This window comes from Grampus griseus (assembly GCF_964374135.1).
Source record: "Grampus griseus genome assembly, chromosome: X".
In the NCBI taxonomy this organism is placed as follows: domain Eukaryota; kingdom Metazoa; phylum Chordata; class Mammalia; order Artiodactyla; family Delphinidae; genus Grampus; species Grampus griseus.
In genome coordinates, this window is record NC_138999.1 from 59,035,362 (window position 1) to 59,063,180 (window position 27,819).

Here is a 27,819-nt window from a genome sequence, read left to right on the forward strand (position 1 = left end):
AAATTCAAGTGTATAGACAGTTTTGTAAGGTTTTTTTTTGTTTTGTTTTGTTTTGTTTTTGCGGTACACGGGCCTCCCACCGCTGCGGCCTCTCCCACTGCGGAGCACAGGCTCCAGACACACAGGCTCAGCGGCCATGGCTCACGGGCCCAGCCGCCCCGCAGCACGTGGGATCCTCCTGGACCGGGGCACAAACCCGCATCCCCTGCATCGGCAGGCGGACTCTCAACCACTGCACCACCAGGGAAGCCCCTTTCGTAAGTTTATAATGTCTGTCTCCTCCACTAGACTGTGAGTTCAATGAAGGCAGGAATCATGCCCATCTTCTTCCCCAAAGAATCCTCAACACCTAGAACAGCACCTGGCAAACGGTAATCACTCAACAGATAGTTACCGAAAAAAGGAATCCACAGGCCTGGGACCTGGAGACAATCTTTAATTTTGAAAGGGCTGGTGTGCAGAAGCAAGCCTTTTAGCCTGAAACATAATAGATGTTCAGTAGACATTCATTTTATTAAACGAAGAATAATAATAGGAAACACTTACAGTAATACCTCCTGTGTGCCAGGCCCAGTGCTAAGTGCTTTACATTCACTCACTCAATCCTCAGAACAACCCTATGAAGCAGGTACTATTATTATCCCCATTTTACAGTTGGGGAAACCGAGGCACGGCAGTTTGCCAACTTGTAAGTGGCAGAGCTGAGATCTAAACCCCAGCTATCTGGCTCTGAAGTCCATGCCTTTAGCCGCTAGATTGCCTCCCAACAACAGATCTAGAGAGACAGAGCGATTCCCCCACAGCGTCCGGGGAGGAACTTGGCGGAGCCAGGACCAAAAGCCAGGTCTGCTCTCTGTGCAATGCTTCTCCCATTGGCCACTGGTACAGAACCCCTGGGAACAGAGGCACAAGGAGGGATCTGAGAAGTCTAGATATTCATGCAGAAGAAGGCTCTAGTCGACTAGGTGGCTCTCAGCAGAAGACAGGAGGAGTCAGAGAGCATCCACCAGGGCAGACTGCTTTTCAGAGATCCTATTTGAGGCCTAAGCCATTCCCTTTTCCTGCACTAATATATCAGGGACCCCTCCTCACACACACACACACACACACACACACACACACACACACACACAGGGCGCTAGAACCAGCCCGAGGCAATTGAGCACCTGTGGGGAAAGGATGCATATTAGAGAGATTAGAAAGTATGATCTAAAGCCTGGTGTGTGCATAGGAAGTTGTGGGGAGAGAACAGGGAAGACTGGAGAAAAGGCTAAAACCTCCAGCAGATAGAGGGACTCAGTGATGAGATTAAAGCAAAGCACCTGCAATCAGCTCAGCTCTGGAGGCACCAGCCTTCTTATCACAACAGAACAGCACCATGGCCATGGCCTTCCTCTCCCATCTGGATCTTCAGGAAAGCCTCCAAACACTCTCTGTTTTGCAGTGGATCCCAGTCTATGTCTTTTTAGGTGAGTGAACCCCAGGGGCTGGAAAGCACAAGGGAACAGATGAAGAAAGAGACCAGGAATCTCCAGATGAGGAGGGCTCCAAAGAGATCATGTGGTTGGTCCCCTCTCTCTGGGAAGGACTGTGCCTCTCCACCCAGAGAGATGGCTACTGTTGAGTCCATTAGATTTCTCTCCTCCCATCTGAGGGGCATGAAGGCCAGGAGTGAGGCTGCAGGTTTCCTGGTTTAAAGATCACCCCAGCCCTCTCTCAGGACTGCCCCCTGTGAACTAGCTGAAAAGAGTCCTATTCGGGGGCAGGGGCAGAGTTGGTGTTACTGGGTAGATGTAAGGTGATTTTCCAGTATAAGACTATGATGAGAGAATTATGGAAAATCTGCGGGCTGCGTGAGTGACTCATTAGACAGACTTTTGAGAAAGGGCCAGTTCTTCAATGGACTCAGAGAATGACAGTCATCAGTGCCGGGCAAGTGGGCTGAGAGCTCGAAGCTTTTCTCAGTCAGAAACCAGGCCTTTGTGAGCAGCCAATTACAGGGGCAAGTTTGGAAACTGGACGTGGAGAAATGTCATCCTGAAGGATGGGACAGGTTAGGAGGCTGCCAAGTCCAATCTGCGGGAGGCTATATGACCCCGTAGAGCAGTGGTTCTTAACTAGGGACCTATAGACCTAGAATGAGGCAGGGAGGGACAACGTTGAATTTGGATGGAAAAAATTACCTGTTTGTTTTCACTAACCTCATATTGAAATGATGAATGTAGGCAGCAAACCACAGAAATACCTGTGAATTTGTCGGTAATAGACATCACAGAGATTTACATTTCACATGCCAGTTGTTGCAGTCATCTCAAAAGTTCATTTATGGGCTTCCCTGGTGGTGCAGTGGTTGAGAGTCCACCTGCCGATGCAGAGGACACGGGTTCGTGCCCCGGTCTGGGAAGATCCCACATGCCGCGGAGCGGCTGCGCCCGTGAGCCATGGCCGCTGAGCCTGCGCGTCCGGAGCCTGTGCTCCGCAACGGGAGAGGCCACAACAGTGAGAGGCCCGCGTACTGCAAAAAAAAAAAAAAAAAAAAAAAGTTCATTTATGCTCGTTACCACTTCCAAATTCCAACAGTTATTGGAACTACCATTAGGCGTGGTTATTTAATGCATAAATCAAGAAGCCCATGTTACTGTATGACATTTTTGGCAATATTTTGATAACGGTGTTTTACTATGATGAGTTTCCTTTGTAAGTCTGTGTATTTTATTTTGTGCATTTAAAAATACTATTCAGAAAAGGGCTTCACCAGACTGCCAAAGGGGTCCATGGCCTGGTTCCCAGTAAATGCTCCTTACAGAAAAGTGTTCTTCCTTCCTTCCTCCCTCCCTTCCTCCTTCCTAATTCTTTTCTTCCTTCTTTTTATCACCCTCTTTCCTTCATTCTTTCTGTCTTGCTCAGAGCCTCCCTCAGCGCTTTTCCTCCTTCCTGAATGATGTTCAGAATCATGGCTGATTACTGAGCACAACTGGGAGTGATGGGGGAAAACGTAGGGAAGAGGGGGAGAGAAAAGGCAGAGAGAGGGACAAGAAGGAGGAAAGAAGCGATGAGAGAAGAATGAAGAGATGGTTTGGGGGAGGTGTGGAATATAAATATTCATGACCCTTGGAATTAGGCAATGCTCCTGAGAGCCCCTCTGAGGCCCAGCTTCCAGTTAAAGGATGGCTCTCCATCTGTCTCTTCTTTTCTGGGCTTGTATTGCCATCTATCTAAACTGTTGCAATATCCTCTTTCCTGGACTTCTATTCTCCACCCTCTCCCATATATTCCACTGCCTACAGCCAGAAGAGTCTTTCAAAGGCATCTTTGATTACAGCCCTCTGCTGCTCAAAAATAGTCAGCGGTTTTCCCTTGCCTTCTTGATGAAGTACAAATGTGTTATTGTGGGCATTCAAGGCCCTGCTCCACTCTCTGCCTCAAACTTTTTTTTTTTTTTTTTTTTTTTTTTGCGGTACGCGGGCCTCTCACTGTTGTGGCCTCTCCCGTTGCGGAGCACAGGCTCCGGACGCGCAGGCTCAGCGGCCATGGCTCATGGGCCCAGCCGCCCTGCGGCATGTGGGATCTTCCCGGACCAGGGCACGAACCCGTGTCCCCTGCATCGGCCGGCGGACTCTCAACCACTGTGCCACCAGGGAAGCTCCCTGCCTCAAACTCTTTACCAGCTCATCCCCCTACTCTTCCCCTAGGTGAAGCTCGTATTCCAGGCAATCTATTCACAGAACAAATAGAATTACCATACGACCCAGCAATCCCACTACTGGGCATATACCCTGAGAAAACCATAATTCAAAAAGAGTCATGTTCCACAATGTTCACTGCAGCTCTATTTACAATAGCCAGGACATGGAAGTAACCTAAGTGTCCATCGACAGATGAATGGGTAAAGAAGATGTGGCACATATATACGATGGAATATTACTCAGCCATAAAAAGAAACGAAACTGAGTTATTTGTAGTAAGTTGGATGGACCTAGAATCTGTCATACAGAGTGAAGTAAGTCAGAAAGAGAAAAACAAATACCATATGCTAACACATACATATGGAATCTAAGAAAAAAAAAAGTCATGAAGAACCTAGGGGTAAGGCGGTAATAAAGACACAGACCTACTAGAGCATGGACTTGAGGATATGGGGAGGGAGAAGGGTAAGCTGGGACAAAGTGAGAGAGTGGCATGGACATATATACACTACCAAGTGTAAAATAGATAGCTAGTGGGAAGCAGCTGCATAGCACAGGGAGATCAGCTCGGTGATTTGTGACCACCTAGAGGGGTGGGATAGGGAGGGTGGGAGGGAGGGAGATGCAAGGGGGAAGAGATATGGGAACATATGTATATGTATAACTGATTCACTTTGTTATAAATCAGAAACTAACACACCATTGTAAAGCAATTATACTCCAATCAAGATGTTTAAAAAAATGCCAAGGTTACTTACTCTCTCACTCCTTCACTTCTGCTCCATTTCCTACACTTAAAAGATTCCCTGGGCTTCCCTGGTGGCGCAGTGGTTGAGAGTCCGCCTGCCGATGCAGAGGACACGGGTTCGTGCCCCGGTCCGGGAAGATCCCACATGCCGCGGAGCGGCTGGGCCCGTGAGCCGTGGCCGCTGGGCCTGCGCGTCTGGAGCCTGTGTTCCACAACAGGAGAGGCCACAACAGTGAGAGGCCCGCGTACCGCAAAAAAAAAAAAAAAAAAAAAAAGATTCCCTGATCACCCTTCCTGGACTATCCCTGGACAACCCTTCCTTTGAGATACTGCTCAAGTCATACCTTCTCTGCAACATTGTCCTGGCAACCTGAGACTACATTATCTGTGAAAGTCCAGAGCACTTTGGAAAATTCGTTTGCATAGCAGCCTTTATACCCTTTGCCTCCTCTACCCAATAAGCTCCATGAAAACAGGAGCCACGTCTTGTCATTGTTCTATTTCTTGCAAGACCAGGCTTGACACTGTTGATTCTTCCAGATTTCTTCTCCTCAGTAAAGACCTTTAAGTCCACCTCTTGTTCTTTTTTCTCTCTCATGGACATCTTTTTTTTTTTTTTTTTTTTTTTTGTGGGTCTGCCTCGTATCTCTGATTGCTGATAATACAAAAAATAGAACATACTCTTGGGAGTCAGACAGACCAGGTCTGCCATTAACTTGTTATGTGAGCTTGTGCAAGTAAGTCGTTCACCCTCTACCATTGTAGAACAGAGCTCTCAAGACCATTCTGATAATCAAAGAGGAAAGAAAACCCTCAGTCAATGTTCATTTTCTTTCTGTGATAGAAATTGACATCGGAGCCCAACCACCCCACCTCAGAAGACGTTTGATCAACAGAAGAGTGACTACCACTTCTAAGACAGGCACCTTAGACTCTGATTTCATCGCACCTTCAGGAAGAATAATGAGTAACTAGATCCTAGAAAATGAGGCAGACACTCTGATACCTTCCAAGCATTCCCACAGGCCCTTTCAAGGCATCGTTCACTTCACTACTCCCTCTCCTTCACCCCCTACATCCAGTCAACTGCAAACCCCCGAACATTCTCCCTCCATAGTATCTTTCAAATTGATTTCAGAAGTAGTAGCCTATTTCAGGTTCCCATTGCCTCTCATCTAAGTCACTGCAACTCTTAGCTGACCTCCCTGCCTACCGTTTCTCCTGCTCGCACAGTCATCTCAAATGATCTTACTGATACACAGATATGATCACGCTCTTCCTCTGCTAAGAACCATCACTGGCTTCTCATTCCATTCAGTATGGGACCTGAGCTCCCCTGCTTCCTTCCCAGTGTCATCTCCTGTTCCATGGCTTCCCATGCTCCCTGTACTTTTTCAGGTTATGGTATTACTCACAGACCTTGGACTCTTCCATCTCCAGGCCTTCGTTCGAGCTCTTCCTTGTGCGTGGAAGGCCCTTCCACCACTAATCCGTCTGTCAAAATCCTACTCTTCCTTCAAGATTCAATTTAAATCTTACCTTCTGCATGAAGCCTTTCTAGGTTGCCCGGTAGTAAAGAATGGCCTTCTCCTTTCGTCCCCATATAATGACATTTGAACCCTAACTGTATTGTTCTCACCCTCTAGGATATATCCATTATTTATGGTATCAGTTTTCCCCTCTAGACTATGAGTTTCTGGAAAGCAGGAACTTTATTTTTTACATGTCTTAATATGACTTAAAATTAATTAAGCATACACAAAGTGCTTAAAGTAGCTCTTGGTTCATAATAAAGACACAACAAATGCTACATACTTTTTTTCCCAAAGCTTGAAATGAAGATACATGACCTCTCTGAGCCTCAGTTTCTTCATATGTAAAATGGGGATAATAAAATTATCTACCTCTCAGGGTCGTGAGAAGATTAAATGAGATAATGCACATTAAGTGCTGAACAGAGTGCCTGTTGACAATAAATGCTCTATACAAGGTATCAGTAACCATATTTACATTATTTTCATCGTTTTCATACTTATGCTCTTCACCCTCCTCCTTCCAGGCCCCAAGCCTGCCCCCATTGCTTCTAGCACAGGGATTTCACACGAGGTATGCTCAGTCTATGTTTGCTGAATTACTAAATTATCTTTTTTTTACTCCCGCGGGTTCTTACATTTATAGTAATACAGATCCAATAAGTAATCACAAAGCCACAGAAATTCGTCTTTGACAAACCAGCCACGTTCTTGGATTTCTGAAGGCTTTGAGCCAACTGATTAAGACGCCAGGTTTTCACTTTACACTAGAAATGACAGGCTGCCCATAGCCTTACACACTCATGCACACCCTGGAACCTCAGAAGGCCTTTCTTTATTTATTTGGAATAAGGGCATTGGTGGTTTCTTTCCCTGTTACCGTTCACGTGCCACTTAGAGAATTTTGAAATCAAACTTCCCTGTGCTACAACTGAATGTAACAAATATATTTATCCTGAGTCATCCTCCTGTGCTTGGCATTATGCTGAAGGCTGTTTTCAAGAAGCTTACTGTCTAGGGCTTCCCTGGCAGCGCAGTGGTTAAGAATCCGCCTGCCAATGCAGGGGACACGGTTCGAGCCCTGGTCCAGGAAGATCCCACATGCCACGGAGCAACTAAGCCCGTGCACCACAACTACTGAGCCTGTGCTCTAGAGCCCGCGAGCCACAACTCCTGAAGCCCGCGTGCCTAGAGCCCATGCTCCACAACAAGAGAAGCCACAACAGTGAGAAGTCTGCACACCGCAACGAAGACCCAATGCAGCCAAAAATAAATTTATTAAAAAAAAGAAGCTTACTGTCTAAAAGGCAAAGGGCCAGACATGTAAGGTGCTAACTACACAAGCAGCAAAATGAAACAGGGCCAAATAGATGCAGAAGTAATGTGCTGTGGGTGTGTAGAGGAGGGAACTCTTCATTCTGACCAGAGAATAAGCAAAGATATCATCAAGGAGGTATCATTTGAGCTAAGCCTTGACGGCTGAGAGAATTTTGATATAGACAGAGAGTTGGAGAGAGGGTAGTCAGAATAAGGGAACAGCATCACCAAAGGCATGGAGAAGTGAAATTGCATGGTGGGTTGAAAGAATGGGGAGTAGACTAAGGTGGTTGGACCCCCGTTTCCCATTCTTCAGCCGTTTGCCTCCCACCTTCTGGTTCTTTCCACAGCTGAGTACCACCTGTGCTATTATTACTTAACATTTTTCCCCAAATTGACTCATTCCTGTAAACTAAATTAATATATTCTTTTTTAAAAAAATTATTTATTTATTCATTTATTTAATTTTTGGCTGCATTGGGTCTTCGTTGATAGGCGTGGGCTTTCTCTAGTTGCGGCGAGCAGGGGCTACTCTTTGTTGTGGTGCACAGGCTTCTCATTGCAGTGGCTTCTCTTGTTGCAGAGCACGGGCTCTAGGCACACGGGCTTCAGTAGTTGTGGCACGTGGGCTCAGTAGTTGTGGCTCGCGGGCTGTAGAGCACAGGCTCAGTAGCTGTGGCGCACGGGCTTAGTTGCTCCACGGCATGTGGGAACTTCCCGGACCAGGGCTTGAACCCGTGTCCCCTGCATCAGCAGGCAGATTCTTAACCACTGCACCACCAGGGAAGCCCCTAAATTAATATATTCTAACAGGAAACTTTATATTACCACCATGAATTCACTTTTATTCACTACACATTAAAATAACTTTCCATCCATGAGCCACTTCAGATCACCCCATGTCCTTACAGTGGTGTGGGTATGATCACCTCATGCTAGATCATAAGGGGTATGAGTGCCGGTGCTGAGAGATGAGGCCAAGAAGGTGTATGTGGTCGGCCCATGGAGGGCCTTAAACACCAGGCTAGGGCTTCCCTGGTGGCGCAGTGGTTGAGAGTCTGCCTGCCGATGCAGGGGACACGGGTTCGTGCCCCGGTCCGGGAAGATCCCACATGCCACGGAGCGGCTAGGCCCGTGAGCCATGGCCGCTGAGTTTGCACGTCCGGAGCCACAACAATGAGAGGCCCGCGTACAGAAAAAAAAAAAAAAACCACCAGGCTAACATGTTCAGACTTTATCCTGTCAGCAGTGGGAAAATACTGAAGGCTTCAGAGGAGGCAAACAACATTATGACTGTGCCTTAAAAATATATCTGCGGCATGGAAAATAGACTGGAGGGGAAGAGACCAGCAGGCAAGAATAGACAAAAGCCTGCAGTCCAGACCAGAGGAGATCAAGATCTGGACCACAGCAGTGGCAGTGGAGACAGAGGCAGGAGGATGAATGGGAGAGATTTTTTTTTGGAAAGGGAGAGAAGTTAAAGATAGCTCCAAAATGTTGAAACTGTGACATTTATCCTGAGGCCTGAAATATGAATAGGAGCTAGCCAGGCAACGAGCTGAGGAAAGAGTCTTCCAGGCAAAAGGGACAATATGCACAGAAGCCCGGAGGCTGGGGAACAGAATGAGTTGAAGAAACTGACAGAAGAACAGTATGGTGGCATGCAGAGAACTAGGGGGTGGCCAGGGGCTCCATCACGGAGGACCTTCAGAACCAAGTTTATGAGACTGGACTGGATCCTAAGAGTCATGGGAAGCCATGTGAGTTGTTGAATTATTGAATTACCATTAACCCCCAGAGGTTCTCATATTTATCATTAAGTTTGATCCGTTAAGTAATCACAGAGCCACAGAAATGTCTCTTTGAAAAACCAGCCATGTTCTTGGTTATATGCTATAGAAGGACAGAGATTTGCATTTAACATGCTGGCTGCATCATGGCTCAAATCGAAGCAGGTAACCTGTTTAGAAGACATTGGCAGTCGGCTTAGAGAGAGAGAATGGTGGCTTGGACAGGATGGTAGCATGGAGGTGGGGAATAGAATAATTTGAAAGATGTTTGGAGGACAGAACTGACGGGAATTAACAATTGACTAAAGGAAAGCGATAATTAGAGCTCAGTGGTGAAGAGTACAGTCTCTGGAGGAAGAGTGTGAGTTCTCAACTCTGGCTCACCCACTAGCTGGCTGTGTGACCTTAAGTGGTTATTTAACTTTTCTGAACCTGGGTTCCTCATTCACAAAATGAGAATGCTTATTGTCCTAATGGGGCCTTTATGAAGATTTAATAAAATACACATGTAAAATACTTAGTTTTACATGATGAGTGTACAGTAAATGTTGGCTATTACTATATGGGGAAAGTGAGCAAGAAAGATGAATCAGAAATGATTTGAAGAAAGGACCCAGTTAGATTCATATTGGTACCATCTTTAACTTAAGCTAGTAATCATTAGTAATTGGAGGGTGTACAGGTTTACATTTATTTTTTTTAAGTCAAGACCAAGGGTGAAAAAGGATATTACATAATGGTAAAAGGGTCAATTCACCAAGAAGACATACTATCCTAAATGTCTATGCACCTAGCAATAGAGCTTTAAAATATATGAAGTGAAAACTAACAGAACTGGAAAAAAAATAGACAAATTAACAATTACATTTGAAGACTTCCTTGAAAACCACAAACAATCAAAACTCACCCAAAATGAAACAGATAACGTGTAACTATTAACTAAATTAAATTTTAATTTTGGAAGGTTATAAACCTTCCAAAACAGAAATCTGAAGACCCAGTTGGTTTCAACGGCATATTCTTCCAAACATTTTAAAGATGATATATCACAAATTCTACACAATCTTTTTCAGAAAATAGAAGACGAAAGAACACTTGCCAACTCATTTATGAGGCCAGACCCTGATACGAAAACCAGACAAAACAGTACAAAAAAGAAAACTACAGACCAATATCCCTCATGAATATAAATGCAAAAATCCTCAAAAAAAAATACTAGCAAATCAAACAAATATACCATGACCAAGTGGGCTCTATCCCAGAATGCAAGGGTAAATATTTGAAAATCAATCAACTTAACCTAGCATATTAACCACCTAAGGGAGAAAAAACACACACAATTATATCAATTGATGTAGAAAAAGCATTTGACAAACTTTAATCCATGATAAAATCTCTCAGCAAACTAGGAATAGAAGGCAACTTTCTCAACTTGATAAAGAGCATCTGTAAAAAAAAAAAAAACCCTGCAGGTAACATCATTCTTAATGGTGAAAGACTGAAAGCTTTCTCTCTAAGATGAGGAGCAAAGCAAGTATGTTCACTCTCACCATTTGTATTCAACATCATACTAAAAGTCCTAGCAAGTGCAATAAAGCAAGAAGAAAAAAAAAAGAAAGAAAAGCATTCAGATTGAAAAGTAAGAAATACAACTGTCCTAATTCACAGATGACATGATCACCTGTGTAGAAAATCCCATTAAATTAAATACTTTTAAAATCTACTAAAAAAAATCCCTCTAAGGGTGTGGAGAAAAAGGAACCCTCTTGCACTGTTGGTGGGAATGTAAATTGATACAGCCACTGTGGAGAACAGTATGGAGGTTCCTTAAAAAACTACAAATAGAGTTACCATATGATCCAGCAATCACACTCCTGGGCATAAATCCGGAGAAAACCATAATTCAAAAAGACACATGCACCCCAATGTTCATTGCAGCACTATTTACAATAGCCATGTCATGGAAGCAACCTAACTGTCCATCGACAGATTAATGGATAAAGAGGATGTGGCACATATATACAATGGAATATTACTCAGCCATAAAAAGGAACGAAATTGGGTCATTTGTAGAGATGTGGATGAATCTAGAGACTGTCATACAGAGTGAAGTAAGTCAGAAAGAGAAAAACAAATACCGTATGCTAACACATATATATGGAATCTAAAAAAAAAAAAGGTTCTGAAGAACCTAGGGGCAGGACAGGAATAAAGATGCAGACGTAGAGAATGGACTTGAGGACATGGGGAGGGGGAAGGTAAGCTGGGACAAAATGAGAGAGTGGCATGGACATATATACACTACCAAATGTAAAATGGATAGCTAGTGAGAAGCAGACACATAGCACAGGGAGATCAGCTCAGTGCTTTGTGACCACCTAGAGGGGTGGGATAGGGAGGGTGGGAGGGAGACACAAGAGGGAGGGGAGGGGATCTGGGGATATATGTAAATGTATAGCTGATTCACTTTGTTATACAGCAGCAACTAACACACCATTGTAAAGCCATTATACTCCAATAAAGAAGTTGAAAAATAATTAATAATGATTCATATTTAACTTTATCTGAGTTTTCTTCTGAAGCTTACCCAGCAAATTTACTCTCATCTTTTTTAAAAAATAAATTTATTAATTAATTTATTTATTTTTGGCTGTGTTGGGTCTTCGTTTCTGTGCGAGGGCTTTCTCTAGTTGCGGCAAGTGGGGGCCACTCTTCATCGCGGTGCGCAGGCCTCTCACTGTCGCAGCCTCTCTTGTTGCGGAGCACAGGCTCCAGACGCGCAGGCTCAGTAGTTGTGGCTCACGGGCCTAGTTGCTCCGTGGCATGTGGGATCTTCCCAGACCAGGGCTTGAACCTGTGTCCCCTGCATTGGCAGGCATATTCTCAACCACTGCGCCACCAGGGAAGCCCCCTACTCTCATCTTTTATGAGGGTCAGAGGTAGCAAGATTTGTATCCATGGCAATCTTCCCATAAAATTCCTCCCCCTGCTATTTCCTATTTAATTAGTATGCTTACAACAACCACTTCAGCCAGCTCTTGTAAGGGGAATTCAGCCTATCACTAAGGTTTCTTCTACTCCATAACACGACTTTTTTTTTAAATGCCCATTCCATCTTTTTCCTGTTATTTTCATCTAAGCCCAAGATGCTAGAGACAAACCTGCTGGCAGGTAACTCTTGAGTTTCTTCCCCTTCTCTGAAACTTTTATCTACTATGATGTTATCTGGTCAAAGAAGTCATTCCTTTAGCTGGGTATTTTTAAATTCACAATATGTGTACTGAGCCCCTCTTTCTCATGAATGCATATTTTAAAATGGAATTCAACTCCCACTGCTGTAAGATGTACCATGTCTGCACTTCACAGCCTGCTGTGACCCTTTCTTTGCTAACAGAGATGATTTTTTCCCCTTCTGAACTTTTGAGACATTTTGAATGGGACAAAATCGAACAAAGTAAAGCAGTTTCTAATATGCGTTTTCTTCTCAGCATCAAACAGCCCGTACACTGCAGGCCGCCCCTCTCCACTGGAATGTGCTGACAGAGCAGTTCCACAAAGGAAGGAGGGCTGAGCTTTCAGAAAGGACTTCCTGAGGTCCCAGAACGGGGATGTAAGCCACCGGCCCAAGATGCTGTTTCCTTCCAATTGCCAAGTAGTGCTGTCCTTTGACCCCAGCTGAGGACCTACTCTGAGAACGTCATGGTTCTGCTGTCCTCAGTTAAGATCTCAGCCACCAAGGGGACCCAGATCCAGGGACTCAGAGGTCCTCCCGGACCACAGCAGAGCTAGGAGGGGGTTAGGGGGTCGGGGGGGATGAGGAGAGAAGAGTCTCACACCAGCCTCAACCTGCTCCTTCACTACAGAGCAGAGATCGGGGTTATGAGAGGTGTATTAAACTTGAAGGGAACTGAAGGGCATGAACCCTTTGCGTCCCCTCAGGAGCTATTCCTATTCTTCTTATACCCTACTTTCTAGTGTTCACTAAGTTCGGCATGCTGTCCGTGCTCGCCTTAGCCTGGCTCTCCTATGACGAACACCCACAGTCAAGGTAAGAAACAGGGGAAGAGTGGTGGTCCCTGTCTGTACCAAGGATGGAACCACAGGGCTGGGGTGGGGGTGGAAGGAGAGAGTGAGAGAGACAGAGGGAGAAGAGGTGGGGAGAGGAAAGAAGAGGAAAGGGAAAGGAAAGGAGGTCAGGGAGGCGAAGCGAAGGAGAGAGGGAGAGGAGCACAGGAAGGTAGAGGGAAGGGGTGGGAGACAGGAGGGCAAAGCTCAGCAAGTAACAGAGGTCTCTGCCAGGATGCCCAGGAAGAATTGAGGCTGGTTTCTGGGTGGGTGCTCCCAGCCTCCTGCTATTTCCCTCCCACCTTTCTGACTGCTCCAGAGGAGCAGGGGCTTCCTGTGTCTCCTTGAGGGTTGGATTCAGGGACAGTACCTATAGCTCTGTGCCCGATATGGAAATGTGAGAAAGAGGCCCCTCTAGTGACCTGAATGTTTTAGGAAGAACCCTCCACCTCCAGGAGAAGTAGAAGGATTGGCAAGATCTCACCCAGTCTTTCCTTCCCTTCTGTACCTGCAGGTGGTAGGCGTTCAACTTGGGTACGAAACTGGACCCTCTGGAAGTATTTCCAAATTTCTTCCCAGTAAAGATGACTACGCTTCCTCTGGGTGCCCTCAGTCCCTGTTGCCCAGACACTCCCTCCCCATTCAGCCCTATGTTTTCAAAGGCTTTGGTGGCCAGCAGTGGACATCAAGGCCCAGAGGCATAATGCAGAGCAGGGACCCAAGATGGATGGGCAGGTGGGGAGACAAATGGATAGCACCTTGCCTCAGAGTGGCAGACCCAGGTCAGCCTCTCTGAGCATCATAACCCCTGGCAATCATGTGACAGTGAAGACATCCCAGTGAATAGGGATTTGGAGCTCCCCAAGGGAAACACAGGCTACCTACCGGGATCTGAGTCCACATGTCCTCTCTTCCTTCTATCCACTACTCTGATTCAATCTCCCTCTAACAGCTGGTGAAGACTCATGACCTCTGTCCCAAACACAACTATATCATTGCCAACCACCCCCATGGCATTCTCTCTTATGGTGTCTTCATCATCTTTCCCACTGAGGCCACTGGCTTTGCTCGGATTTTCCCAGCCATCACTCCTTATGTAGGGACCTTGGAAGAGATCTTCTGGATCCCAATTGTGCGAGATTATGTGATGTCAATGGGTGAGTACAAGAAATCATTCCATTCTCTGACCTACCTCAGGGCTCCAACTTCTATAAGCCTTGACAGTCAGTCCAGTTCTCACTCCCTGCTGGAAGAGGACTTAGTAGAAAATGAGTCCAGAACACACTGAGCCAGTAACAGGAATATGTGGCCAAGCCTCAGGTTCTGTCCAAGATCTGGGAGGCGGGGTTTGATTAGGCAGCAGGATAAGTTATAGGCATTCATAAGAGTTGCCAAGGATCCTTTCAGAAGAGGAAGCAGAAGCCTGGAGTTCAGGATCAAAGCCAAAGTGGAAAGCAGAAAGCAAAAGCCAAATATCAAAACCAAATATAAGGAAAATGAGGCATGAATGGTACAGCTCAGATGAACTTTGCCTGACTCTTGGGGGATGTCAACTGGCTTCTTTTGGCCAGTCATTTATGTAGCAGCTCTCATCTCAGGGCGTCTCAAAGACACTTTCAAGTCTTTCATACTAGCTGGTACCCTCCTGGCCCATGACCCTCATCTCCTGCGAACCCCTTTGAACTTGCGTAAGACATCAAGGGATAAAGGATAGGCATCCGTCAGAATCCAGGACAACTTCCCCATGCCAGGCTTCAAGCCGGGGTACTGTGCCAAATGTCCTTCTCTTTGGATGAATATCCATCCTTCTTGACACCAGAAAACAACTGAAGCCAAACATTAAAAGGTAAGATACATTGATATCTGGAGGGGCCAGGTGGCACCACTAGAGTCCCAGAGGATGGTTCTGCTCCCCTCTGAGGTTGGTATGAACCTGGATCTCAAGGACTGTGGCCTGGAGCCAATGTCTTCCATCCCAGGAGGGAACAGAAGGTGAGCACAGGGCAGAGTTGGGAAGCAGAGGTGAGGAAAGACTCTGTGACTGTTGTAGAGCAGCAAGATGTCATTCCATGGTTCATCTACATTTCAATTTGGCTTGGACAGGATCCTGGGTCTGCCTACTCTCCAGAACCCGCAGCCACTGGCTTCCCTTTGCCGGGTTGCTCTAAGGAGGAAGCAGGATGGTGGTGGCTATTCCTCATTACTCCTAGGGAAGAGAACTCTGGAGAGCCTCAATTGCCATCAGCCTGGGGAGAGTGGAAGACAGCTGTAGTTCCTGGGTAGAGAAGGAAGGAATGGGCTTAAATACTATAGAGCTAAGAGAAAGTAGGCAGAAGAACTCAATGTAGCCCCAACTGTTGTAGCACAGAGCTGCAAGGCAAGCAGCTGACCCTAAGGACCAACCTCAGGGCTAACCCAGGATGTGGAGGTTAAAGACAGAAGAGTGGAAACAAGCACAGTCTGGTGACAGAAGAACTGTCTCCAGCAGGAAGACCCTGGAGGAACCCCTTACCCCGTCCTCAAGCACCAAGTTTGTTATACCACTTGACTCTTTGGTTTCACAGGTGTGTGCCCAGTGAGTGAGTTGGCCTTGAAGTATTTGCTGACCAAGAAAGGCTCGGGCAATGCTGTGGTTATTGTGGAGGGTGGATCTGCTGAAGCCCTCTTGTGCCACGCAGGAGCCTCTACCGTCCTCCTTAAACAGCATAAAGGTTTTGTGAGGTTGGCACTGAAGACAGGGTGGGTCCCTAGGTTCTGGTGCCCTATCATCAGGGTACCATAGGTCCCCTGTAGCACCTATCCAGAATGGTGCCCTTCCTTGGAAACCTGTTAGAGTGGGTTCCCTCTTCATTCTGACTGCTTCTCTCTACTCGCTCACACTGTGCCTTAAGGGTGTTTGGGCCTCCAGACACATTCTGGTGGGTACTTTTAAAGCTTGAAGTTAGAGAAAAAACAGTAAAAGACCTTTACCTTCTGCCCATTAGCCTGGTAGGCTGGGGGTCTGGGGAAGTGGGGCTTCAGTCTATATCAACCCATGAACTGCGAGGCCCAGAGAACTTACCCAGGGCAAGGAAGGCACTGGGCTTGGTGCTGTGGGGATTGCAAACATGCAAAAGACATGGATACTGCCCCCAAAGAGCATATAATCTGGTTTGAGAAATAGAATGCATTCATTCCACAGTTACTGAACAGCTACTGTGTGTCAGGCATAGTACTAGGCATTAAGGATATAAAAATAGATAAGACCTGGTCCTTGCCTTTAAGGAACTCAGAGTCCAATGGAAGACAGACATATTCACATATAATTACAAAATATTTCCAGAAGCCAGCCACTTACCATCTCAACTATCGCCCCCTGGTTTACCACCCCATCGTCTCTCCCCTGGATTATTACAACAGTCTCCTAAGTGCTCTCTCTGCTTCTACCCTTGCCTCCCTCACATCCAAGAGTCTATTCTCAACCGTGGCCAGGATGATCCTATTCAGCGTGAGTCAGATCATGTCACTACTCCAAATGCTCCAGTGGCTCCCATTTCACACCGAGCAAAACCAAAGTCTTTACAAGGGCCTGCAAGACCCTAACTTATCTTGCCACATCGCTGATCTCATCAGCCACTGCCCTCCCCCTTGCTCACTCCATTAGAGCTACACTGGCTTCCTTGCTGTCCCTCAAACAAGCCACACGCTCCTCCCTTAGGGCCTTTGTTCTACTTGTCCCCTCTGTCTGGGACATTAGTCCTGCAAATAACTCTTTGGCTTATTCCTTTACCTCCTCCAGGTCCTTGCTCAAATGTCTCTTCTCAATAAGGTCTATCCTGACCATCCTGCTGGATCTTTTTCCCATTGCGCTTATCATCTCCTCATACGTCATCAATTTTATTTCTTTACATATGTGGTTTTCTATTTGTTCATTATTATTGTTTGTTGTCTGTCTTCTCTCAATAAAAGGTAAGCTCCATGAGGACAGAGATTTTTTTTAAATCCATTCTGTTCACTGATGTGTCCCCAGGGCTTAAAAAAGTGCTGGCACGAAGAGGTGGTAGGAGATCGAGAAGATGGCGGAAGAGTAAGACGTGGAGATCACCTTCCTCCCCACAGATACACCAGAAATACATCTACACGTGGAATAACTCCTACAGAACACCTACTGAACGCTGGCGGAAGACCTCAGACCTCCCAAAAGGCAAGAAACTCCCCACGTACCTGGGTAGGGCAAAAGAGAAAAGAATAAACCGAGACAAAAGAATAAACCGAAACAAAAGAATAAGGACGGGAGAGCGCAGGGGGAGGACTGAGGTTGGCGGCGTGAGCACAGCTGGCAGGGGGTTGGTGCACCATGGCTGGCAGGGAGGGAGTCCGGGGAAAAGTCTGGACCTGCCGAAGAGGCAAGAGACTTTTTCTTCCCTCTTTGTTTCCTGGTGCGCGAGGAGAGGGGATTGGGAACGCTGCTTGGAGGAGCTCCAGAGACGGGCGCGAGCCGCAGCTGACGGCACGGACCCCAGAGACGGGCATGAGATGCTGAGGCTGCTGCTGCCGCCACCGGGAGGCCTGTGTGCGAGCGCGGGTCGCTGTCCGCACCTCCCTTCCAGGGAGCTTGTGCAGCCCGCCAATGCCGGGGTCCCGGGATCCAGGAACAACTTCCCCGGCAGGGCGCACGGCGTGCCTCGTGGTGGTGCGGCATCCCGACGGCCTCTGCCATCGCAGGCTTGCCCCGCATCCGCGCCCCTCCCTCCCCCCGGCCTGGGTGAGCCAGAGTCCCCGAGGCAGCTGCTCCTTTGACCCCGTCCTGTCTGAGCGAAGAACAGATGCCTTCCAGCGACCTACACGCAGAGGCACAGCCAAATCCAAAGCTGAGCCCCAGGAGCTGTGCGAACAAAGAAGAGAAAGGGAAATCCCTCCCAGCAGCCTCAGAAGCAGCGGATTAAAGCTCTACAATCAACTTGATGTACCCTGCATCTGTGGAATACATGAATAGACAACGAATCATCCCAAATTGAGGAGGTGGACTTTGAGAGCAAGATTTACTATTCTTTTCCCCTTTTCCTATTTTTGTGAGTGTGTATGTGTATACTTCGGTGTGAGATTTTGTCTGTATAGCTTTGCTGTCACCATTTGTACTAGGGTTCTATCCATCCATTTTTTTTTCTTTTTAAAAAAATTTTTTTCTTAATAATTATTTTTTATTTTAATAACTTTATTTTATCCTTTCTTTCTTTTCTTTCTTACTTGCTTCCCTCCTCCCTTCCTTCCTTCCTTCCTTGCCTCCTTCCCTCCTTCCATCCTTTCTTTCTTTCTTTCCTTCTTTCCTTTCCTTCTTTCTTTCTTTCTACTTTTTCTCCCTTTTATTCTGAGACATGTGGATGAAAGGCTCTTGGTGCTGTAGCCAGGAGTCAGTGCTGTGCCTCTGAGGTGGGAGAGCCAACGTTAGGACACCGGTCCACAAGAGACCTCCCAGCTCCACATAATATCAAACGGCAAAAATCTCCCAGAGATCTCCGTCTCAACACCAGCACCCAGCTTCACTCAACGACCAGCAAGCTACAGTGCTGGACACCCTATGCCAAACTAGAAAGACAGGAACACAACCCCACCCATTAGCATACAGGCTGCCTAAAATAATAATAAGTCCACAGACACCCCAAAACACACCACCAGACATGGACCTGCCCACCAGAAAGACAAGATCCAGCCTCATCCACCAGAACACAGGCACTAGTCCCCTCCACCAGGAAGCCTACACAACCCACTGAAACAACTTTAGCCACTGGGGACAGACACCAAAAACAATGGGAACTAAGAACCTGCAGCCTGCAAAAAGGAGACCCCAAACACAGTAAGATAAGCAAAATGAGAAGACAGAAAAACATACAGCAGTTGAAGGAGCAAGATAAAAACCCACCAGACCTAAGAAATGAAGAGGAAATAGGCAGTATACCTGGAAAAGAATTCAGAATAATGATAGTAAAGATGATCCAAAATCTTGGAAATAGAATAGAGAAAATGCAAGAAACATTTAACAAGGACCTAAAAGAACTAAAGATGAAACAAGCAACGATGAACAACACAATAAATGAAATTAAAAATACTCTAGATGGGATCAATAGCAGAATAACTGAGGCAGAAGAACGGATAAGTGACCTGAAAGATAAAATAGTAGAAATAACTACTGCAGAGCAGAATAAAGAAAAAAAGAATGAAAAGAACTGAGGACAGTCTCAGAGACTTCTGGGACAACATTAAACGCACCAACATTCGAATTATAGGGGTTCCAGAAGAAGAAGAGGAAAAGAAAGGGACTAAGAAAATATTTGAAGAGATTATAGTTGAAAACTTCCCTAATATGGGAAAGGAAATAGTTAATCAAGTCCAGGAAGCACAGAGAGTCCCATACAGGGTAAATCCAAGGAGAAATACGCCAAGACACATATTAATCAAACTGTCAAAAATTAAACACAAAGAAACATATTAAAAGCAGCAAGGGAAAAAACAACAAATAACACACAAGGGAATCCCCATAAGGTTAACAGCTGATCTTTCAGCAGAAACTCTGCAAGCCAGAAGGGACTGGCAGGACATATTTAAAGTGATGAAGGAGAAAAACCTACAACCAAGATTACTCTACCCAGCAAGGATCTCATTCAGATTTGATGGAGAAATTAAAACCTTTACAGACAAGCAAAAGCTGAGAGAGTTCAGCACCACCAAACCAGCTTTACAACAACTGCTAAAGGAACTTCTCTAGGCAACAAACACAAGAGAAGGAAAAGACCTACAATAACAAACCCAAAACAATTAAGAAAATGGTAATAGGAACATACATATCGATAATTACCTTAAATGTAAATGGATTAAATGCTCCCACCAAAAGACACAGACTGGTTGAATGGATACAAAAGCAAGACCTATATATATGCTGTCTACAAGAGAGCCACTTCAGACCTAGAGGCACATGCAGACTGAAAGTGAGGGGATGGAAAAAGATATTCCATGCAAATGGAAATCAAAAGAAAGCTGGAGTAGCAATTCTCATATCAGACAAAATAGATTTTAAAATAAAGACTATTAGAAGAGACAAAGAAGGACACTACATAATGATCAAGGGATCGATCCAAGAAGAAGATATAACAATTGTAAATATTTATGCATCCAACATAGGAGCACCTCAATACATAAGGCAAATACTAACAGCCATAAAAGGGGAAATCGACAGTAACACATTCATAGTAGGGGACTTTAACACTCCACTTTCACCAACGGAAAGATCATCCAAAATGAAAATAAATAAGGAAACACAAGCTTTAAACGATACATTAAACAAGATGGACTTAATTGATATTTATAGGACATTCCATCCAAAAACAACAGAATACACATTTTTCTCAAGTGCTCATGGAACATTCTCCAGGATAGATCATATCTTGGGTCACAAATCACGCCTTGGTAAATTTAAGAAAATTGAAATTGTATCAAGTATCTTTTCCAACCACAATGCTATGAGACTAGATATCAATTACAGGAAAAGATCTGTAAAAAATACAAACACATGGAGGCTAAACAATACACTACTTAATAACGAAGTGATCACTGAAGAAATCAAAGAGGAAATCAAAAAATACCTAGAAACAAATGACATTGGAGACGTGATGACCCAAAACCTATGGGATGCAGCAAAAGCAGTTCCAAGAGCAAAGTTTATAGCAGTACAGTCCTACCTTAAAAAACAAGAAACATCTCAAATAAACAACCTAAACTTACACCTAAAGCAATTAGAGAAAGAAGAACAAAACAACCCAAAAGTTAGCAGAAGGAAAGAAATCATAAAGATCAGATCAGAAATAGATGAAAAAGAAATGAAGGAAACGATAGCAAAGATTAATAAAACTAAAAGCTGGTTCTTTGAGAATATAAACAAAATTGATAAACCATTAGCCAGACTCATCAAGAAAAAAAGGGAGAAGACTCAAATCAATAGAATTAGAAATGAAAAAGGAGAAGTAACAACTGACACTGCAGAAATACAAAAGATCATGAGAGATTACTACAAGCAACTATACGCCAATAAAATGGACAACCTGGAAGAAATGGACAAATTCTTAGAAATGCACAACCTGCCAAGACTGAATCAGGAAGAAATAGAAAATATGAACAGACCAATCACAAGTAATGAAATTGAAACTGTGATTAAAAATCTTCCAACAAATAAAAGCCCAGGACCACATGGCTTCACGGGCGAATTCTGTCCAACATTTAGAGAAGAGCTAACACCTATCCTTCTCAAACTCCTCCAAAGTATAGCAGAGGGAGGAACACTCCCAAACTCATTCTACGAGGCCACTATCACCTTGATACCAAAACCAGACAAGGATGTCACAAAGAAAGAAAACTACAGGCCAATATCACTGATGAACATAGATGCAAAAATCCTCAACAAAATACTAGCAAACAGAATCCAACAGCACGTTAAAAGGATCGTACACCATGATCAAGTGGGGTTTATTCCAGGAATGCAAGGATTCTTCAAAATACGCAAATCAATCAATGTGATAAACCATATTAACAAATTGAAGGAGAAAAACCATATGATCATCTCAATAGATGCAGAGAAAGCTTTCGACAAAATTCAACACCCATTTATAATAAAAACCCTGCAGAAAGCAGGCATAGAGGGAACTTTCCTCAACATAATAAAGGCCATATATGACAAACCCGCAGCCAACATCATCCTCAATGGTGAAAAACTGAAAGCATTTCCACTAAAATCAGGAACAAGGCAAGGTTGCCCACTCTCACTACTCTTATTCAACATAGTTTTGGAAGTTTTAGCCACAGCAATCAGAGAAGAGAAGGAAATAAAAGGAATCCAAATTGGAAAAGAAGAAGTAAAGCTGTCACTGTTTGCAGATGACATGATACTGTACGTAGAGAATCCTAAAGATGCTACCAGAAAACTACTAGAGCTAATCAATGAATTTGGTAAAGTAGCAGGATACAAAACAAATGCACAGAAATTTCTGGCATTCCTATACACTAATGATGAAAAATCTGAAAGTGAAATCAAGAAAACACTCCCATTTACCACTGCAACAAAAAGAATAAAATACCTAGGAATAAACCTACCTAAGGAGACAAAACACCTGTATGAAGAAAATAATAAGACACTGATGAAAGAAATTAAAGATGATACAAATAGGTGGAGAGATATACCATGTTCTTGGATTGGATTAATCAACATTGTGAAAGTGACTCTACTACCCAAAGCAATCTACAGATTCAATGCAATCCCTATCAAACTACCAATGGCATTTTTCACAGAACTAGAACAAAAAAATTCACAATTTGTATGGAAACACAAAAGACCCCGAATAGCTAAAGCAATCTTGAGAACGAAAAACGGAGCTGGAGGAATCAGGCTCCCTGACTTCAGACTATACTACAAAGCTACAGTAACCAAGACAGTATGGTACTGGCACAAAAACAGAAATATAGATCAATGGAACAGGATAGAAATCCCAGAGATAAACCCATGCACATATGGTCACCTTATCTTTGATAAACGAGGCAGGAATGTACAGTGGAGAAAGGACGGCCTCTTCAATAAGTGGTGCTGGGAAAACTGGACAGGTACATGTAAAAGTATGAGATTAGATGACTCCCTAACACCATACACAAAAATAAGCTCAAAATGGATTAAAGACCTAAATGTAAGGCCAGAAACTATCAAACTCTTAGAGGAAAACATAGGCAGAACACTCTATGACATAAATCACAGCGAGATCCTTTTTGATCCACCTCCCAGAGAAATGGAAATAAAAACAAAAGTAAACAAATGGGACCTATTGAAATTTCAAAGCTTTTGCACAGCAAAGGAAACCATAAACAAGATGAAAAGACAACCCTCAGTATGGGAGAAAATATTTGTAAATGAAGCAACTGACAAAGGATTAATCTCCAAAATTTACAAGCAGCTCATGCAGCTCAATAACAAAAAAACAAACAACCCAATCCCAAAATGGGCAGAAGACCTAAATAGACGTTTCTCCAAAGAAGATATACAGACTGCCAACAAACACATGAAAGAATGCTCAACATCATTAATCATTAGAGAAATGCAAATCAAAACTACAATGAGATATCCTCTCACACCGGTCAGAATGGCCATCATTAAAAAATCTAGAAACAGTAAATGCTGGAGAGAGTGTGGAGAAAAGGGAACACTCTTGCACTGCTGGTGGGAATGTGAACTGGTACAGCCACTATGGAGAACAGTATGGAGGTTCCTTAAAAAACTACAAATAGAACTACCATATGACCCAGCAATCCCACTACTGGGCATATACCCTGAGAAAACCATAATTCAAAAAGAGTCATGTACCAAAATGTTCATTGCAGCTCTATTTACAATAGCCAGGACATGGAAACAACCTAAGTGTCCATCGTCGCATGAATGGATAAAGAAGATGTGGCACATATATACAATGGAATATTACTCAGCCATAAAAAGAAACGAAATTGAGCTATTTGTAATGAGGTGGATGGACGTAGAGTCTGTCATACAGAGTGAAGTAAGTCAGAAAGAGAAAGACAAATACCGTATGCTAACACATATATATGGAATTTAAGGGGAAAAATGTCATAAAGATCCTGGGGTAAGACAGAAATAAAGACACAGACCTACTAGAGAATGGACTTGAGGATATGGGGAGGGGGAAGGGTAAGCTATGACAAAGCGAGAGGGTGGCATGGACATATATACACTACCAAACGTAAAATAGATAGCTAGTGGGAAGTAGCTGCATAGCACAGAGAGATCAGCTCGGTGCTTTGTGACCACCTAGAGAGGTGGGATAGGGAGGGTAGGAGGGAGGGAGACGCAAGAGGGAAGACATATGGGAACATATGTATATATATAACTGATTCACTTTGTTATAAAGCAGAAACTAGCACACCATTGTAAAGCAATTATACTCCAATAAAGATGTAAAAAAAAAAAGAAGAAGAAGAGGTGGTAGTGTTCTTCCTCAAAAAAAAAAAAAAGTGCTGGCACATAGAAAGAACTCAATACATATTTGTTGAATGAAAGATGTGCCATAATGGACATATGTATAAAGCACTATGGGAGCACCAACTGATGGAAAGCCTTCCACCCAAAGTAGAGGTTTCATAGGTGGGTGACATCTGAACTGTGAATTGAAATATCAGTAGGCATTACCAGTTAGACCAAAAGGGAGAAAAATACAGGCATTCAGTGAGGTCCTATGATGACATGTCTGGCACTATGCCAGGCCCTGGGGTTCAAAGATGAATAAGACATAGTTCCCCCTTTTGATTAGCTTGCTGTCTACTGGGAGTCAGCCAGGCAAGGTGATGACTGTAGTACAGAGTTGGGGTAGTGTTAGTGTAGGAAAGAGGTAAGCACCAGATGAGGGAGGTGGGAGTGGGAGGAAATGGAGGGGCTCAAAGAACTGGAGGTGGTTCAGGGGATGAAATTGGAGCTAAGTAGTGAAGGGCGAAATAGAATTAGTCACGTGAAGGCAGAGGGAAGGCGTTTCTGGCAGAGGGAGCAGGATGTACTAAGGCGCATAGGCAAGCAAGAACGTAGCACACTTAGTATGGCTAAGCAGATTGCAACAAAGGGCTGAGGAGAGGGGAGGCTAGCCAGGTAGGCAAGGCTAGAGCACAAAGGCCTTGCTAAGCAGCGTGGCACAAAGTGAGGAGCTCTGGAAGAGTTTTAAAGAGAAGAGTGACATGCCCAGATACACAGTTTAGGAAGATCACTCTGGATGCTGGGTACAATAAGGGCTATTAGATTTCCTGAGATTACTTTCCTCCCATCACAAGACAAGGTGCAGCAACTCCCCTCAAAGGGTTCACTTGTGGGAGGTGGGTGTGGAGCATAGCAAGAATGAGACACAAGGCTGGAGATGCTTGGGTTCTTGGACTCTTGTCCTGTAATGGGGAGATTGTAGAGGTTTCCTACCTTGGAGAGGGTTTCACTGCGGGGAGCTTCCTGGGAGAACTCACACTCCTGCACGTCTCTTTGCAGATCATACCTTGTTCCCTCCTATTCCTTTGGAGAGAATGAGGTTCACAATCAAGAGACCTTCACTGAGGGCACGTGGCTAAGGTTCTTCCAAATAAACCTTGCAGGACAGAATCAAAAAAAACCCTGAGACTAAGTTTCTGTACCTTCCACGGCCGGGGCCTCACTCGAGGATCCTGGGGCTTCTTGCCTTTCAATCGGCCCATTACCACTGTTGTTAAGTTTTTCAGCATCTTTGGACCACTCTGGTTCTTGATTCCCCCCATTCAGGTCATCCCTCAAGTCTCAGGGGACCCGGCACACAGCTGGGACAGGCAATGGGAATTCCAGTGGCCGTGGTTGAGGGCAGGGTGGGGAGGACAACTAAACAGATCAGAGTTGTGGCCATTCACGGGAGGGACACAGTTCAGCAGCTGCCATGAGGGCATCATTACTCGCATACATTCCTTCAGCACTCTCTGAGTTTACTCTCATTGTCTTAAGCATGCACGAGATTAGGTATTTGGAGAACATGGGACAGTATGGGGTTGGAGCAGAGGGAAAGAACAAAGGAAGGGGAGGGGACCCAGATACTGAGTTTCAGTATGTGGCTCCCTCTGAGGAATGGGTAATTTGAGTTGGGTGGGGGGAAAGGTCTGATGCTTGTCCCTCCTCCTTCCCCACAGTTGGGGAGCCCCTGCCAATTCCCAAGATTAAGAAGCCAAACAAAAAGACGGTGGACAAGTACCACGCACTCTGCATCAGGACCTGTGCAAGCTGTTTGACAAAGTACAGTATGGCCTCCCTGAGACCCAGGAGCTGACAATCATATAACAGGAGCTGGATTTCCCCATTATTGAACCCCCAACGCATTAAGGGATCCAAGTAGGGCCACATGGAAAGTAGAATCTGGGGAGGGGGGAGATCTCAGGGTTGAGTGAGGAGGCCAACCAAGCCAGAAAGTACTTAATGAGTCCAGCTTACAGGAAGGAACCAGAGGGATGGAGAAGAGTGGGCAACAACCCAGTTTAGTAAGCAGAGTTTTGTGAGTCCACAGATCTTTTTTGCCCCCCTGACTCCAGCCAACTCTGATCAGAGGAATGAGAAGTTAAAGAACACCATGCCCTTTCCTCCTGAGCCTTAGTGACACCATCACTATTTAGGTTGAAGCTTAGAAGCCTTGTTGAGAAAAAGGATGGTTTGTTTCCTCCTAGGCCCTTGGCCCTTGCCTTACAATTTGGGGGCCACCACAAGGTAAACCAGGGACCTGAGCTATGCTTTCCTGATCCAAAGCAGACACGATTCCCTCAGCTGTGTTACAGTTCTACACTGCTAAAAACTTTATTAAAAATAATTATGCCATTTCTTCTATAAAAATAAAGCTCTAGATATATAAAACAGGATATGACTATTTCCTAATTACAGTGTGGTTCACTACTGGGCTTCCCTGAAATCTAGCCAGAAAGCTGGGCTGTGGAGAGCCATTTTCCTCTTCTTTATCCACCCTTTACTCTGTAGCTGACAGAAAAGGTGGAGGAGTGGAACCAGAACTGCTGTACAGTGTAGGAGACAGGACAGAACCATGGGAACTGGCACAGGCATGCCCTGAGTAGCCCATCTCTCCTGATCCTACATAACCACCCTGGGTGAGGAGGGAGGGCACCTACAAGACCACGTACCAGCTGTGAGTCTACTTTATGTCAAAAACCTACTGCAGGGAATTCCCTGGTGGCCCAGTGGTGAAGACTCAGTGCTTTCACTGCCGAAGGGCCGGGTCTAATCCCTGGTCGGGGAACTAAGATCCCACAAGCTGCATGGTGCAGACAAAATAATAATGATAACAACAACAATAATAATAAAAAAGCCTACTGCGTACCAGAGACTATGCCATCATTTTCGCAGCCTCTGTCTCTGAATGCTAACACAGCCCCATGAGATTGCCATCATCTCCATTTCACAGTAGCTAAAACTCCTAGAGGTGAAGTAACTTGCCCAAAGCCACAAAATCCAGGTTTTGCTAGTTCCATTCCAAAGCTCTTTCTAATTCAAAAAATCACCACACCTCCCATTCCTCATTTCTTGGAGACCTATTAATCAGCTTCATTTTCCTAAATGTGGTCCTGTGGCACCCTACTTAAATTAGCTCGTAAGTGTGGGTAAAAATTACATGGATTCTACTCCAAGTGGTCCCAGGTTAGGCCTCACGGAAAATAATGTATTAATTAAATAAACTTTTTATAGCGACAGAATGGAATTGAGAGTCGAGAAACAAACTCTACATTTATGGTCAATTGATTTTTGCCAAGGGTGCCAGGATAATTCAATGGGGGGAGGGGAGAATAGTCTTTTTAATAAATGATGCAGGGACGGATGGATGGAGGATGGCTGAGTCGGGGTGGGCGGATGGATAGGCAAGTGGTTTGACTGGAAGTGTGGGTGGGCTGAAGAACAGATAGATGGGTAGGTGAGAGGGCGGCTGAGTGGGAGAGTGAGTGGGCAGACAGACGGGCCATTGAGGAAGGATGGATAAATGATGGTAGATGGGTGGGTGGATAGGTGAACAGCAACGGCACTGGGACTGGAATCAGGGGTGTATCTGACTTCAGACCCAGGACCCTCACCCAGGGCTGCTCCAGAAATGTCTTCAAGCCCCAGGGACCTG

General features: G+C 44.9%; 1 protein-coding gene across 1 annotated transcript; it reads left to right on the forward strand.

Moving 5' to 3' along the window:
- Positions 1-1,378: 1,378 nt before the first annotated feature.
- LOC309839333 (diacylglycerol O-acyltransferase 2-like protein 6) lies at positions 1,379-25,991 on the forward strand (the record flags this gene model as incomplete). The annotated part of the gene is given in 11 exon segments (XM_082681066.1): positions 1,379-1,469; positions 13,013-13,103; positions 13,105-13,121; positions 13,653-13,700; positions 13,703-13,722; positions 14,091-14,295; positions 15,703-15,877; positions 25,182-25,272; positions 25,275-25,395; positions 25,844-25,921; positions 25,924-25,991. Coding segments are annotated over 11 exon segments (1,005 nt in total).
- Positions 25,992-27,819: the final 1,828 nt, after the last annotated feature.